Here is a 16,993-nt window from a genome sequence, read left to right on the forward strand (position 1 = left end):
GACAGAGACACTGGGCCAAGGGCCACTGGTCAGTCATAAGGACCCTCCATAGAGCCTCCAGGTGCCTATTCCCCTCAGGGCTCCACAGTGTTGAGGGGGCAGGAGTTCGGTTGTTAAGAGAGTGGGCTGGTGCATGCGGGGGCCTCAGACCCCACAGTAGCCCCTGGGCAGCAGGAAGGCACAGGTTGGATGGAGGTGGGGGCTCTGCACCCCTTCAGAAATGGTGACCTTTCCATCCTCTCCCCAAAACCCAGCGGCCCTGGACTACTGCCAGGGCTCTGCTTGGCCAAAGAGAGAAACCTCCCACGTGCCGGCACCAGGCACCCACCTGCGGGGCCGCACTCTCAGCGCCAAACCCCACCCTCTCCCCAGCCTGTCCAACACGCTCCCTCCAGCCTCTCGCCAAGAGGCCTCCACCCCCAGGCACTTCCTGCAAAGCTTCAGCCTCACGTGGAGGAAACGCTGCTGTCCACCAGACATCAGCACATGGGGTCAAGGCCCCGGATCCTCCTGGGGCAGATCCCGGCGTCCCTGTATTGACTGACGTGAGGGACGCCAGCCCAAAGCCCGACAATCTGGTTCTGCAGCATCCGCGTGCCCAGCCAGCCCAGAAAACCCAATGCATGAACCCAGGAGCGGGTCAGCTCCTCCCCCGCCTTGGGCCAGGCACGTCTGCTGCTGTTACAGGCGTCCTCCTGGCGTAACACATCCCAGTGACTAGCCACAGTGGGCCCTGTGCCCGTCACCAGACCTGCTGCTTCAGGTCATCACCCTGCTTCTTGCTGGGCAGGTATTGAGCACCTGCTTCTTGTTGCGACCTGCAGGAGCCCACAGGCCTGAGCCAGGGCACACCTGAGCTGACCCACACAGGCCTGAGCCGGCAGACAGCCACTCCTCGTGGTGTGCCTGAGTTTTCTGTGCAGCTGGCTGGGTGTTCATTGATCGGTGTCAGCCTCTCCCAGGTCCCTGGCGTCTCGGCAGTTGCTTGGGAAGAATCACAGCCTGGGGTCTGATTACATGAAAAACCTGTTAAGGTGAAGCCCTTAACAGGATGAACAGAGTATCTCCTGAGATTCTTATCTTACCCAGCACCTGTGCATGTGAACTCATTTGGAAATGAAGTCTTTGCAGGTATGATCAAGATGAGGTCTTACTGGGTCAGGGTGGGCCTGGGTCCAGCAATTGTTGGGCGTATAAGTGGAGGGACACGTGGACAGAGATACTCAGAGGGAAGAAGGCCAAGGGACAGCAGAACAGAGACTGTGATGTGTCCACCAGATCAAGGACCAAGGACTGTTGGCAGCACCAGAAGCTGGAAGAGACAAGGAGGGGTCTCCCCTGGCGCTGTTGCAGGGAGTGCACCCCTGCCCACACCTTGATTTTGGATTTCCGGTCTCTCAAACCATGTGAGAATAAGCACCTGTTATTTAAGCTCCTGGGTTGTGGTCATCTGCTTCGGCAGTTGTAGGACACTGACATCCTTGAGGATCTGGGGCTCAGAACAGCCCCTGGGTATCTAGACACTTGCCCTGGGATCAGGCATTTGGGGGAAGCTGAGGTCAAAGGGCAGCATCTGGGTTAACAGGAAGGGGGTGGGGTTGGTCCACCAGAAAGGCAGGGGTTGTAAGTATGGAGGTAACAGCCTCATTTAGAGTTGGGTCCAGTATGAAAGGTCCCTAACGCCAGGGCTGGCGGTGGGGGGCACTGACCCCAGGAGAAGATCTGACCTGGACCCCCAGCTAAGGGCCACACAGCCCTGACCAGGCCCGAAGACAGACGCGCCATTGATCCGTCAGAGGCTGGTCTTTATTCCCTGGAATGGAAACAGCCTGCAGTCCCAAAATGATGGTGGCTGGCAAAGCCCCCCCTTTAAAAATTCAAAAACAAAATGAAAAACCATTAGGTGTCTGGCTCCATAAATTTCCATCATAAGAAACAACTTTGAACAGTACCCAAGCCTGGTGTCGGGCATCCGCAGTGGGCTATGGCCCCCACACTTCACCCAACACACCAGCCAAACACAGTGACTTCAGATGCTCAGAAAACAGTATGAAACAAACACAAAGGCATTTTACGACACGGGAGTTTGCTTCCTATGGACATTTCTTTTTTAAAAAAAATATAATAACTTAGTTGGCATGTTACAGCATCTCCGATCAATCTGTCAGGGAGTCCTTGGCTGGAACCTTGTGGGGCCGCATGCAGCGTGTGCCTACCCAGCTGGAGAGCCAGGCATCCAGCACAGTGTGAGTGTCCACTGCTGCGGCCGCGGTCACCTGGCGCTCACTCCGTGCCCATCTCGCAGGGGTTCAGCCCCCTCTCCTCAGCGTCCCTGTACATCCTTTGGAAATCCTTGAAGCGTGGGGCGCAGCCAAGCCAGGCCTCCCCAAAGTGCATGTGGCCGGTGAAGAGAAACTCGCCGTGCCCAGGCCGGACGCCGCACTCCAGTAGCGTGGAGACGCGCCCCCGCCAGCCGCCGCCCTCGCCCTCAGGGGCCGGCCGGAACACCCTGCTCTTCTGCCGGTAGAGCCGGCTCACGTTCAGGTGGATGGCCGACTCCTGCCGCTCCGGCTCGTGGGTGACTTTCTGGATGGAGCCTCGGACGACTGCAGAGGAAGGAGATGGGGGTCAGCAGGGTGCTCACCAAGCCAAGAGCACACCCTGCACCCCGCAGCAAAACTGGGAACTGATCCTGAATGCTGCCTTCCAGAAATTCTCATTAGAAAGTGCAATCCACACCCAAGAGGCTGCCTAGGGGCTGCCCAGCCACTCACACTGTCGGGGGGCAAAGATGTACTTCTCTCAAGGTCCAGTCACAGAAGTGGAGGAAAACAGAAGGTACAAACCTCACTGTGCACCAACTTTTCAAGTTGGAACAAGAAAAGTGACTGCAGTTAATACCCAAGATCTGCTGTGATCCTGCATCAAGATCGGACAGAAAGGGTGAAGCTTGGAGGAGAGGGACGTGACAGGAAGAAGGACAGAGCAGGCACAGGCTTGGGCACCCTTAGCCCAGCCCCAGATCCCCTCTGTGCGGGGCCAGAAAGAAGAAGGGGGGTTGCACTTCCACTCCCCAACTGCCCTGGGAGCCTAGAGGGCAGAGTCAGGTCCCGCTGGGCCAGTTCCAGCAAACTCATACTGAGTGTTGCCACCCTTAACCCGAGAATGTTTGTGCCAATGTCATAAACAGGCGGAGGCTGAGTCCCTGACCTCAGCCCTGGCCCCGCCAGTGCCTCTAACTCCCTCTTCGGAGCCTGCAAGGGACCTGGGTGTGGGTGGGGCACCAGGACTTGGGCTCAAGCACAAAGTAGGAAAATGCTCAATATCCCCTCAAACAGGAATTCCCACCTTAAAGAGGAATTCCCAACTCTCGCCCGGCCCTGCACACAGGTCCCTTCCCTTGGGCTGGGGCTAGGGTCACTCTAAATGAGTGGAAAGGAAGGCATTTTCCCATGACCTGCAATTGGTGATGGAAGGGGGGGCCAAGCCCAGTCTTCAGGAGAGTCTCTTCCCCCCAGGGGGTTTATTTCTCCCACATGGTGGGACCCTTCAGCATACTCACCAAAGTCGCTGGTGCAGACGGCCAAGAGAACCTCTGTGTGGCTGCAAGGGCGGCACGGGGCTGCAGGGAGAGGACAGAGCCAGGTGTGGGGTCAGATGGGGCCTGTGGAAGCTCGAGGAGCACAGACCCTCCCGCCGACAGCTCGCAGGCCATATAACATCCTATAAATCCTCTGCTATCAGCGGCAACTGTCTAGACCCAGGGGCCTCTGCCATCAATGTGCCAAGAGAGCTAGCAGGCGGGACCATGACCTCTGCCTCGTGGGTGGGGAGATGTCTCTAGGAGTTCCAGGCTCACCTAGGCCGCCTGCGATGGCATGAAAATGAAGGGCAAGTGGAGTTTTGTGCTGGACTGCACTCAGCTCATGTCTGCAGTCACACTTGGCAAGCAACCATTGGGCTCTAAGTCGCTTTTCGGTGCCGAAACCAACCTGAGCTCATCTGAAGCCGCATTCCTGACACCAGCCTGGCCAAGAGCCTTACATGGCCTCGGTGGTCAGGCCTGGAAATGCCAGGGCCTCCCACTCACACTGCCTGTCCCCACAGTCCCATCTGCCACCCCCATTCCACAGGAGGTCAAAGCACTGTCTAGAAGCGCCAGGAGGCTGTGGCCCTGCTTAGCGCATTGGTGGGAGTGAGAGACGTGTCCACCTGCTTCAGTGGCGGGGGCCTTGTCTAACCAATGGGACCGGGTGACCACCTCCAAACCCCTCCAGACACCTTTCACAGCAAGCTCAGTTCACAGGATCCCCTCTGAGATCCCTAGATGTTGGAGGAGGCTGATTCCTCCAGACAAACCAGTCCCTCTCGGTGGGCCTCTGCCCCGGCTCAGTCCTCACCCTGCCCTCCACCTACTGACTCAGATGGGCAGGAGCCCTCCAGAAAGGCTGGGGACGGGGGAAAGAGAAACCTTGAGACTCAGGGGACCCCCAGGGACCACGGCGCTCCTAACTCAAGAGTGGATGTGGGGAGACACAAGTTTATTATTTGGCTCTGATGTTGCACTTTTCCTCACCTGTTTCTATGGGCCCAAACTCCCTAACAACAGAAACATTAGGTATGAACGCTCACCAGGACAAGCTTCCCTCGGCTCTTTCACATTCTAAAGGCCCCACAGGGTCTCCAGTCTTGACGCTCACTGGGCCTGGACAAAGCTACAGCTGTCTGCCTGCCTGGCTGTGAACTGGGCTGAGCCATCACCTGCCCAGGGGCTGCAGTCACTCGGGGCCCTGGAGGAGACAGGGAAACGCGGAGGAGAACAGGAGGGGCCTCTGGGACCCAGAGTGTGTGTGGGGGCAGCCAGAGATGACCCTGGAGTCTCCAGTGTCCTGGGACCCCCTGAGGATGGACATGACGTGTCCAGAGCGCTGGCCTTCCTGTCCTGCCCCCAGCGGGGGTGGGTGCACGCGTCCCAGTCCAGTCTGGCGAGTGCATGACTCACGGGCGTGTCTGTCAAGTTATCAGGAAAAAAGAGAAGCCACAGAACAAGAACAGCCTGTTGGAGCGTCGGAAGCATCTGAGAGGACTGAGCGCCTCCTGCCCTAGCTCCAAATCCCGTGCCTTCTGCCCACCTGTGGCTCTTTGTCATGAGTGTGGACCCCCAGCCTTGAGGGCCTCCCCTAAAAAAGAGGGTGGTCAACTGGGGGGTCCCCTACCTCTAGCCTGCCGGGGGTCTGCTGCCCACAGTGGGCCTGACAGAGGTCACTATGGTGAGGAAAGTGGGTTGCACGGCCTCACGTGCACTGGGGGGACTTGCATCTTATGAGAGGCAGCTCATGGCAGTGGGGAGACTTCCCATCCTGGCGGTGTCCCCAAGGGACAGAGGCCCCCACCTGGGGCCCCGGGGCCAGGCCTTGCAAGCTCCAAGGGCAGGGGGATGAGAGGTGAGGTCTGCACAAACTCTCCAGAAGCTGAGATGGGCCCAGGCCACTCACCCAGGTTGGACTGCAGGCCTAGGTATGTGTAATCGCCAAGCCCTGGAGCCTCACCGTCTGTGGGTCATAGGCTCCAGGACCTTGGCTGATTGCTGGGGAGAAAGGTGGCACGAGCTTGTCCCGGGCCCTGACTCAAGCCCAGTCCCATGGAGGATGTCCGAGGACCCGGTGGCCCCAGGGGCAGGTGGGCAGCAGCCTGCAGACCCTCCTGTCAAAGCCTCAATGAGCTGGCGCCACACAGACAGCTGGAGCTAACAAATCCCGCACCCCCTGCGACTCTCTATGACCCTGAGCTTTATGAAGTGTAGGCACCTTCGTGGAGAATCCAGGCTGCAGATGCTAACAGCAGCAGTCTGGAAACAATTATTAATCGGAGTCAGGCTTGTAAAGGCAGAGTGGAATGTGCTGGTTCCTGACACATCGAATCTCGTTTCCTTGCGGGGATGGTGGGGAGGGGGTGACCCAGGGGCCGGGTGGAATTCTGGCCTGTGGTTCTCGGAAAAGGGGAGGGACAGGGGAGTGTGGACGTGGAGCAGATTACTCTGGAATGTGTATAAAATGAACTGAATGAAGTGGGGAAAAAAACAGGGTCGAGGAGACCAGCCTGGAGGTGGCAGGGACGCAGGTGAGAATGGCAGGTACAGATGGGAAGGGCAGCCCCCTACTGTCAGGCTCCGGGCAGCCCGACGCCCAAGGAGATGTTTGCAGATGGTGAGATGCTGGTTCAGCAGGTGGGACGGCCGAGGTAAGGATGACTGGGGTGGAGATCTCGTGTGAGACGCCCTCTGGGGTCTCCAGCACAGCCTTGCCAGGTGGGGAAACGCAGCATTTTAACAGGGAGGAAAGTGCAGATGGCAATGTGGCCAGTGTTCCCTAAGCCGAGAGCCTCCTCTGATTGGCACGACAACCCCGCGCTCACCCCAACTCCGGGCTGCAAGGTAACATTGCCCCACAGGACCCTGAGGGACCGAACTCAGGCTGGTCGCCCCCTGTAGAGGCCCCACAAGCACAGGGAACTCTCCCCTCACCGGCCGTCTCCTCCACACCTGCTCTCCTCCCTTCCTTTTCCTGGTGAGCAAGGAGTCACACCTCCACCTCAAGAGCCTGGAGCTGGATAAGATGAAAAGTAATCTTAATAATGACTCGGGGAGCTGGAGAAGCACTGGTGCCAGAAACTAAATTTTCAAGGAAAAAATTAAGTTCTGTTTCCAGGAAATAACCAAGTTTCTTCTCATTTCTGCACGCTGTTGTTTACCTCCCATGGCCCCTCAAGGCCACTCCTATATTCTAAGGTGCCTGAGGCGGGGAATCTCAGAAGGGACCCCCGCAAAAGGGTCATTTGCCTCTGACTCACCAACAGAGCGGTTTCAAAGAGGAGGGGAGGTGAAGCCCATCAGAAACTGTGGTACCCAGGCCGCCTCACCCCACCTGACACCCACAAGCAGCGATGGGTGCCACTTCTGAGCCTTCCCGGCCGGCACAAGGGTGAGTCCTCCTGCCCCTCCCCACCCTCTAGCCGTGGGTCTGAAACACCACTGCCGTCCCCCTTCACCTGCACACAGGGGGCCAGCTCTGGGTGGGCATCACACACAGCCCTCCCCTGCTTCTCAGCTCCCTAAGCAGGAAAAGAACAGGCTGGAATCAAGGGTCCCAGAAGAACCCCAAAGATGGGGTCTGCCTCTGTCCCTTAGAACCAGACCGAGTAACACCCCTGCCCTCCCTTGCTGGCCACCCCAATGGGTCCCCCAGCCCACTGGGCCACGGGGGTACTGCCAGTGCCCGTTTACCCGAGTGTACTGGGACCCTGCGGAAGATGGTCAGCCGGGGCCACAGTGAGGCCTCGGCACACGGTCCAGGCGTGGCCTGGAGCTTCTTCCACTAGTGAGTTGCATCTGGCTGCTCACCTGCCTTTTATATCCTGCCAGACTTTTCCAGCACCAGAGGAGGGAGTGCTGGCTTCCTCAGGTGCCTGGCGAGGCTCTCGTGGGAGGGGGAGGGGAGGGGCCAGGTCCCCCCGCTCTGGCCACTTGGCAGCCCAATCCTGAGTCCCCCGGGGCTGAAGGACCCCTGCCGCCCGCCTACCCCTCTGTCTCCGCCTGCCTCTCTGTTCTGGCCTCTTCTTTGGCTGTCGGCACGTCTCAGTTCATACGAGGCAGCCGATTGTGCAACATGATGAACACGAGGCTGACACGCTCGCCGTAAACACGCCCGGCGGAACCACCCAGAGCTGCGGCCGGCGAGGCTCATGCACACCTCCCCTCCTCCGGGATCCCAGCCCACAGGGCCTCTACTTTTCATGTCAGCACAAACTGGAACTCGTGACTCATCGGCGAGGGAGAAGGCTTGTCCACCTCCGCAGCAGGTTGCTTCCTGGGCTGCTCGGCCCCAGGACATGCGCTGGCCTCCACAGCCCACGCACCAGGGATCTGGCTTCACCGGGGTCTCCCAGATGGAGCCAGGGCCAGACAGGAGGGCACTGCCCTCTGAGAGCCCGCCCAGTCCCAGGGGAGGTCACTGCTGCCAGATGGCTGGGACCAGCATTCCACATTACGTACCCATTCCTTTGGCATTAAAAGCTTAGGGATGCATCCCTGGGGAGAAGGGATGGACCAGCCTCCCCGGATCCCTGCTACCCTCGCCTCCTTCAGGACAGAGAGGTGCTGGGCCCACAGCTGCCAGACCCTGGGAGCATCTTGAGTCCCCATCTCAAGTTCTGACAGTTACTGCATATATACTGCCCCAGGCCAGCGCCCCAGCCACTGGGCAGATAGATGGACACTCACGCCCCATTACCCCCAGGGTCCCTGGGATCCCTGCAGGCCCCAGATTTAAAGTGACACTCCAAGGCCAGGCAAGCATATGGCTGGGAGTAACAAGGGCACCCCAGTAGCTCAATGTCCAGCCGCAGCCATGCAACCAGTGTGGGGCCCTGGCTAGTGACCAGATGACCCACCCCATCACATGGGGCCTCCTCTCTGGGACCCCACAGGGCTCTCCCAAATCCACTTACTGCCCTAGCCTGGAAACATGGACCTGGGGTCTGGGGAAGCTCAGATCCTGGCCCCAGATAAGGCGAGAGAAAGTCTTGGGTCCCCAGGGCTGAGTCACAGGCTGAGTCACTCCAGGTTGCGACCACATGGTGAATTTTCCACCAGAGACTCCAGTCTGTGCTGACCAGAGCACCCAGGTGGCATCACAGGAAGACCTTTACGCCATGGCCTCTGAGAATCTGGTGGGAGCCGCACGGCAAAGAAGAACAAAGTTCCAGCCGGAGAGAACAAGTGACCAGTAGCCCAATGGTCTCAACCCATCAACATTTTAATCAGTAAAAGGAACGCTGGCGAGTTCCTAACATCTGCCCCCTCGGCCAACCATCGCCGTGGTCAGACACGTCAAATTTGGTGACTGGGTTTTTCCAGATTTTGTTTTTATGGCGAGTTTAACTCCAGTGGCTCCCCGCTCCATACGTATACACACCAGAGCGAGCCCCGGTGATCACTTGCTGGTGATCAAGATAAAGGCTGTTGTGGTTAAAGTTTTATTCAAGTCCTGGGGTTTTATAGCCACTTTCAGCATTCCTGACAGGGTCCTACCCAGTCAGGCCCTGGGGGGAGGGGTCCTACCTGGGCAGCCATACGCTGAAGCTCTATAACAGACCAGTTTAGGTTGAGAGAGAGTGAAGGTTTTGGAAAATCATGGGAGTCAAGAACAATAGGACAATATACTGGAGATTCACACTCAGGAGAAAAGTCTACATTTCAAATCCTAGGAGGTCTGAGTTTTCCCAGTGGAAGATTTTATTCCCTAAAATGTGGAGACTATACTATTCTTGGGGCTGATCCACCCCTCACACCAGGTGTTTCGACCTCAGCACTGCTGACGTGTGGGACCAGGTCATCCTCCATGGTGGAGGGACCATGCCAACACTTGGGGCCAGCTCATTCTCCGTGTTGGGGCTACCCTATGCACTATGGGGTGTGAGCAGGACCCCTGTCTCACCTCCATTACTTGATGCCAAAGCACTCCCCAGGGCCCATCATCTCAGTCAGTCACTGAAGAACAGCTGCCTGGAACCTGCCCCCAAGATTATCCGAGCTCCCACCTTCCCCTTGGGAGGCATCTTGCTACCGACTAGTTTTGGAATTGAGGAAGATGGTGCAGATGGCGCACCAAGTGCTGCCAGCCCCCGCCCCACACACTTGGACCCTGCAGAGCCATCTGTGTCTCGGGGCTAGAGCCCCCGGGCCTGGTTGTCCCTGATGAAACGACAAAGACCCTGAGTTTGCCCTGTGTGGGAGCTCTTGGGGCCACACACTCCTCTCTGCCCACAGAACTTTCCAGAGATCAACACTGCTCTCCCCACAGGGTGCAGCAGAGCTGTCTGCTGGCCTCAAAGAGAAGGAAGGAAAATCTGAAGCCAACACACCGGCCCTCAGCCACCCAGAGACTCCCTTGGGGACCTCGCCCAGAGTCCCCGGATTGTCACAGCCACTCAGCCGCCCCGCCTGGCACAGCGCTGGTGCCCTCTCTCCACACGGACGAGTCCTCACTGACACCCACACATAAATCGGCTGGGAAACCCGGGATCGGCTCATGATTCAGGACACCTCAGCTCGGGAACGGGAATCAGCCTCAACTCCCACCCAAAATGTTTCAGGGGCTGCAGCCGACACCCAGAGCACCTGACCGACTCGTGTGTCAGGAGAAACTTTGGAGGAGTTTGGATGGTAAAAGCACCCATTTCAAATTGCAGTCACAGCTGGTCCAGGGGAGAAGAGTGTACTGGGGGCCAGGACCATGTCTCGGTTCTGTTCTGACCCATGGCCATCGTCCTGAGTCCAAACTGCCCACAGCACTCCGGGGGCAGCCTCGGCCACCCTTGGGCAGACCCACCAGGTCTGAAGCCGACTCGGGTAGCGTGTTCTTGCCTGGAGATTCTTCCTCGTGAGAGGAGATGGGGGCAGGAGATGATGGATGGGGGGCAGGCCCAGCAAACAGGTGAGGAACCCCCCGAGGCCACCCCCGCACCCTGCATGCCACACTCACCCAACAGGGCGTGCAGGTCCGGCCCCGTGCGCCTGCTGGTCAGCTCGTACTGGAAGCCCGTGGTCCTCCTGCTGATGTCTTGCTGTGGCGTCGCCTCCACAAACAGGCCCCCCTGCTCGAAGCCAAAGCACGGCGCCTGGCCGGGCCCGAGGTCCCCATCCCTCACCAGCAGTTTCAGTTCTCCAGTCTTTTCCAAATAAATATTGGCCCCCGAGGAGCCCCTAAGGGGCTTGATGCACAGAGTCAGGTTCCGGGAGGGCGAGAAGGTGTTGGGCCGTAGGTTCACGATGAGCGCCCCGGTCGGGTACATCCACTCGACGGTGCCCGCCGAGCAGCGCAGGTAAACTTGCTCCACCTCCTTCCTGTGGGCCTCGTGTGTCAGCCCGCTGCGGAGGGGGAGAGACACGTCAGTCGGGAGATGCACCTGAGCACCGCGGTAAAGAATTTGCCTACAGTGCAGGAGCTGCAATAGACATGGGTTCGATTCTCGGGTCAGAAAGATCCCCTGGAGGAGGGCACAGCAACCCACTTCAGTATTCTTGCCTGGAGAATCCCCATGGACCGAAGAGCCCGGCAGGCTACAGTCCATAGGGTTGCAAAGAGTTGGACAACGACTGAAGCAACTTGGCAGGGCACGGCAGCACCCCTCACCCACAGACAGGTGGGTGCTGTCGCCACCATGCAGCTGAGGGTCCATCTCCAGGGAGGGGGTGCGGCCACGTGCTCCCACCCGTCCACTCTGAGCACTTTGGTACATGTGGGAGCTCCTGGCTCCTCTCAATACCCCAACACTCCACTGGCCTCTGAGCCCAAGTCCTTGGGGTCTCTCCCTGAGCTGGGATGGTGACAGGTGCAGCGGAGGTGGGAAACACGGAAGGGACCGATCTTCCAAAAAATAAACAGGGAAACACCAGCAAGACGTTGGCACCAACCCAGGTTCCAGATGACCAAATGAGGGTCAGGAAGCTCATTTGATGGGAGATTCCCATTGAGTGGAGTGGAGACCAGGGAGCAGATTCAAGTGACAGGAAGCAGGCTGGAATGCCATGCACAGACAATAAAGAATGCACTCCAGGGAGCAGCTTTTAAACCAAAGGGAACGTTAGCAATTTGGTTGGTGGGGGGGGAGGTTGTTGGTAAGTTTTGTCTTTAGGGTCCCCATTAGACACAATGTTCCTATTGTCTTGAAGGCAATGATGTGACCGCTTTGTCATTCATTTGTAAACCTGAAGACCCTGCATTGCCGATCGTTTTTTTTTTTTTTTTTTCCCAAAACAAACTCAAATATCATCAAAGCAAGATACACAAGTCAAGAAAAGGTCCTCCATGGGGAAACACAGGAGGGAACTGTGGAAAAAACCACAAAAGATCTGTGGATGCCTGTCTTCCCGATGGGGACTGCTGAGGAGTTCAGCGGGTTTCAGTCCTAATAAATGCCAAACAGGAAAAAATGAAGTGTGCTATGCTCTCGGGGTGGCAGGTCTTGAGTAAGTTGTAACGCTATGTTTTCGAGAAATTGAAACCATCAAAAACGTTCAAGTTTCCCCTACTCAAAACTTGTAATGTAAATGTCAGCTTGTGGTGACGGTTACGTCATGACCACCGAGCAGCCCTGGAACTCAACCCGGTGACTTCAACTAAATGTTTTATTACATGAAATTTGGTTCTGATCAGATCTCAGACAGGTTCACCCACATTCTTAGGATTTTTATGTGAAATAAACAATGCTATATTCAGAGCCCTGGCCTGAGTGAGTTACCAGAAACCTTTTCTGCAGAGGAGAAAACACATAACATATGGTTTGCATTTACTGTTGGTGACTCATGCTCTGGGCCCCGAAAAGCCTCGCTTTTCATACGACGGCCAGCTGCAGGCTGGGGCTGCACAGTCACCCTGCAGACCACATCAGAAGGAGGTGTCAAGGAGGTGAACTCCCTCCTAACCCCACTCCCCACCCCCAAGGCCTTGGGTCATAGGCAGCCTGGCCTCAGACGCCTACCGGGGCCGCACACGCAGAACAGACTTACAAATTACAGCCACATAAAACTCACACGAGCTCATCTGACACACAGGAGGGGATGGGTGTAATTACAGTGCTGGGCGACAAAATTAGACTAAATGGTGTGTGGTTGCCACAGATGACTATAATCAGCCCTGCTCTTATGCAGCCAAACAAACTTTATCACAGTGTCCCTCCTCTCCTGGCTCCAGCCTCGAGGGGCAGCTGGACACTTGCCCCATGCCCAGGAACCAATCCTCAACTCTCTCTCCCACAAAAACCATCCCGTTAAAGGCTTTGCTTCCCTCTCAGTGGGAAGAGGGGACCCTAGGGGTCGAGGGAGTGGAGAACCCACGGCAGAGGCTGTGGGTACCTCTCACTAAGTTGCCTTAACCTCAGCAGTGGAGGGGGAAAAAGGGGTGAGCTTACCCTCCACCCACGTCTTGGCAGGGGTGAAGGGGGCCCTCATGGGGACCGATGGCCAGCCCACGCTGCCCAGGGGGAGGTGGACCCAAGGCCCCGGGGGCTGCCACCACCAGCCTGTGCCCATGACCACATGCATCCATTTACTCGCAAGTCACTCGCCACCTAAAAGAGGACTAGGAACAAAAAGACAGTGGACAGACAAGAAATCACTTGGCGCCCATCACTTTACCCTCTAGCAGGTCCACCCCATCCCCAGAACCTGCACAGGCTCTGCTCTGCCTCTTCTCTCTTTTTAAAAAGTTATTTATTTTTATTTACTTATTTGGCTGTGCCAGGTCCTACTTGCGGCACACGGGGTCTGCCATCTTCGCTGTGGCACACAGGACCTTTAGCTACACCATGTGAACTCTTAGTTATGGCATGCAGGACCTAGTCCCCTGACCAGGGATCAAACCCGGGCCCCCTACATTCTGAGCACAGAGTCTTAGCCACTGAACCACCAGGGAAGTCAGCACCTCTGCTGCTTCTCTCTTGTTTTACTAAAACATCAGGACCAACAAGACTCCCACTAGGCACCCAACACAGGAGTGTCCACGGTCACTTCACAGCAAGAGCTCCATTCAGACAGACATCTGCTCCGTTCAGCCTGGGGCCAGCTGAAGTAGAAGACTCGCGGTCTACCTAGTACCTACCGGAAAATCTAGTCACCACTGAAAGACTGAAAAAAACTTCTGTTAATGCAAAAGTGCTGGAGATGCAAACACACAACACATGGGTAATGGTCACTGGTGATGGTATTTAACGATTTTCATATGACATGCAAATGACATCCTAACCAAACAAAAATGAAATAACTATGCCCTGATGTGATGAAGCTAAAGGATGCAGGAAAAAAAAAATATGGTTCTATTCAGCCGTAGGAAACTGAGAAAACTCATTTGATCTTGGATTATTTTAACTGAATTAATGCATTAAAAAGGCGGGGGGGTGGGCAGGGAGTTGGGAAGTGTCACTCCCCAGGAGGACACACACCCGTGGAGCACCTTTATGGGAAAGATGGCAAATTCCAAGTTGCTACAGCGACTCTCTGACAGGGTCAGTGTGGTGGCAGCAGAGCCCACACCACTCATATCCACAGCTTGGTCCAAACCTTGAGTCACCAGAAGGAAGTGATGGTCTCTGGTTGACTAAAGTCAGGAAGAGCTTCAGATCAAGGGCGAAACCAAAAGGCTCTGCTTCCTGGAGTTACCTTTCATTTCCCCACCTCGCAGGAGAGACAGCCCAGGTGTGACATACTGGCAGTGCCCAGCCCATCTCAGTGGGAAAGTTCATGGTCCACCTTTATGAGCAGGGCCTAATAAAGATAGGACGCATCCTGCCCTGGCCGAGGGAGAGGGATTTCAAAACCTACTTAATTGTTTGGATACACCCAGAAACACATCCAGCCTGTCAAATGTGAGTGGCCAGTGTCATAAAAAAGCAACTCCCTTCGTATCAGGGGATCAGAAACTGCCTGGCGCATTGGGGCTTGCACCACCCTGTGCTGTCTTTAGAACAGCTCATAAAAAGTCATAAACACTATAGAATCAGCAGGCAAACCAGTGCACCAGGGTAAGAATCTGTCAGCTGATCTGTGAAAAAAAGGTAACTGGAGGGGCAGCGATTACAACGCTGGCGTGGGGGGAGGGGGGTCTTATGCTCCTGGAATGTGACTTGGACCTATCTCTGCTCCGATCCTGCCCATAACTTCTACAACCACTGCAGCCACCCTTGACAAGTTTCTACCTTTAGGGTGAGTGGAGGACATTGGAGGGTGTCCAAGACCAGGGGTTCATTAGCAATGATGGAGGGAAAGAGGGTACAGGCAAGTGGCTCTGTTTCTCCAGGTAGATAAGAGGATGCACAGGAAGAAGAAGGGATTCCTCTACTCCCTACAAACACCTACATGGTCCCCAGCTCCCTCGGGTCTCCAGGGGAGGCATCCTCTGCACACTTGTCCTCTAAGAATGTGAAAAGGGTGTCAGCTCCTCCTCTGGAAATTCAAGCTCACAGGGGTGGGACTGGGTTTCTGTTTTTGATCTGCTGAAGCAGGACACCCCAAGGCCTCATTTTGGGGATGCACTGATTCATCTAGCAGAGGCTGCAAAGCAGGGAGTTTAATTACCAGCGAGGGGGGAAAGGGCAGCCCCAGAAGAGTGTGTCAGAGTCAGAGGCTCCCAGCCAGCTCTGTGCTGGCGCCAGCATTCTCCAGGCCAACCCTCCCCCAGAGCTCGGATCTGCTGCACAGGGCCCAGTCTCAGCTCCACCAACCCCTGCTGCCGGGAGACCTTCTGTAGCCTGGAGGGCGGGTGACACCAGCCCAACCTCAGGAGCCCGGGACCTTCACTCTGGGATGGGTGGGAAGTAGAGAGAAAGGAGCAACGTAATTGCCAATTTCCACAAAGAACTGCGGGCTTCCCGGGTGGCTCAGCAATAAAGAATCCGCCTGCAATGCAAGAGACCCGGGTTTGATCCCTGGGTGGGGAAGATCCCCTGGAGGAGGAAACAGCAACCCACGCCAGTATTCTTGCCGGGAAAATCCCACGGAGGAGCACGCACACTGGGTCTGGACATATCCAAGATGACCGGCAGCTGCCCTGCTGACGCACAACCCAGCACCCTGGCACAACCATGCCCTTCTCGGAAAAACCGTATTCACTCAAAATAACCCCATGACACCCCCACAGCATGAGGTGTCTGCCACGGGAGTCTTCCAACCAGAAGGCAGGGTTTTAGGGGCCCTGCACGGTGGGACGCCCGGACACCCAGCCCCCAAGGGAGTCCCGGCCCACTGTTTTCGGAGAAGACGACGCTAGCATCTCCCTCCCTCTGCAAACTCTTGAACCCGCAACTTCCGAAGCACATGCCGTCTTCTCCGACAGCGAGGTGCCGGGCTCTGGCCGGCGCCCTGGTAGACGACTGGTCTCGTCCTGAGTATCTGCGCTCTCACCAACCACCCCCCCGCCCACGCTTGTGACTTGCCTGTCACACTGCAGTTTAAAAAAAAAAAAAAAGTCCTCGGCTGCCTGCCTTGGCGGAGGGCGTGAAGGGGGGTCGCCGAGCCCAGCGCGCGCTGCCAAGGGCGTCCTGACCTTCACCGGGCGGGGCGGGGGGCTCGACCAGGCCCAGAACTCGCCCGGCGCAAGGTGCCCGCCCGCGCGTCTCCGCCCGCACCGACGTGGTCAGCGCGCGGTCAGCGCCAGGGCCCCCTCTCCGACCACCGGAGTCGCCGCTCCCTCCTACCGACCCGTCAGTCCCTTCCCGCTCGGCCCTGAGCGCAGGCCCGGCTCCTCCCGGCCCGGGGCGCGCAACTCCTCGCCGAGGGCAGAGCCCGGGAAGGGACAGAGGGCTGACCCCCGATCGCCTCCAGTGAAGGGTCGCGGGGGTCCGGGCTGCGGCTCTCTGGGAACCGAGTGGCGACCCGCGCGATCCTGCGCCGGGAGAACGGGCTGCCAGACGGAACCGACCCCACCGCGCTGCAGGCGCGCCTTCCCCTGGGCGTCCTCTGGGCCGGGGGACCGGGACGCCGCGGGCTCTTTTGTTCTAGAACCGGGGGCGGGGGAGGGCGGGGACCGCACTCGGCCTGGAGAGCGGGCCCCCGGGCCCCCGAGCCCCCGCGCGCTCGGCCCGCGCGGGAGGGGAGTGGACGCGAGGGCCGGGCTCGCGCCGCGCGGACTCACCTCCCCTTCCAGCTGCACAGGTCGCTCGAGTACTGCGCGCCCGCGCCGCCCAGTAGCACGGCCAGCAGCAGCAGCAGCGGCGGCGGTCCAGGGCCCGGGGCGGGGGGCCTCGGCCACAGCTGCCCCGCGCGCCCCCCAGCCGCCCGCGTCGCGCCCCGCATGCTCTGGCTCCGGCTCGGCCGCCTGTCCCGCGTCCGCGCCAAACGAGCAGACCCTCGACCCGGCGCGGCCGGGCGGCCGGGCTCCGAGTCCAGGCGGTCAGGTCGCGCACCCCCCGCGCCTCCAGGGCGGCCGCCCGCCCATCCCCG

General features: G+C 57.8%; 1 protein-coding gene across 1 annotated transcript; it reads right to left on the reverse strand.

Annotated features, from left to right (window-relative positions):
* Window positions 1-1,786: 1,786 nt before the first annotated feature.
* On the reverse strand, window positions 1,787-16,948 carry METRNL (meteorin like, glial cell differentiation regulator). The gene is made up of 4 exons (NM_001206050.1): window positions 16,686-16,948; window positions 10,542-10,927; window positions 3,563-3,622; window positions 1,787-2,606 (listed from the first exon to the last, which is right to left on the reverse strand). The coding sequence occupies exons 1-4, from the start codon at window positions 16,844-16,846 to the stop codon at window positions 2,284-2,286; spliced, it is 930 nt and encodes a 309-aa protein (NP_001192979.1). The 5' UTR covers window positions 16,847-16,948; the 3' UTR covers window positions 1,787-2,283.
* Window positions 16,949-16,993: the final 45 nt, after the last annotated feature.

The sequence above is a fragment of the Bos taurus genome, chromosome 19 (assembly GCF_002263795.3).
Source record: "Bos taurus isolate L1 Dominette 01449 registration number 42190680 breed Hereford chromosome 19, ARS-UCD2.0, whole genome shotgun sequence".
Classification (NCBI taxonomy): Eukaryota; Metazoa; Chordata; class Mammalia; order Artiodactyla; family Bovidae; genus Bos; species Bos taurus.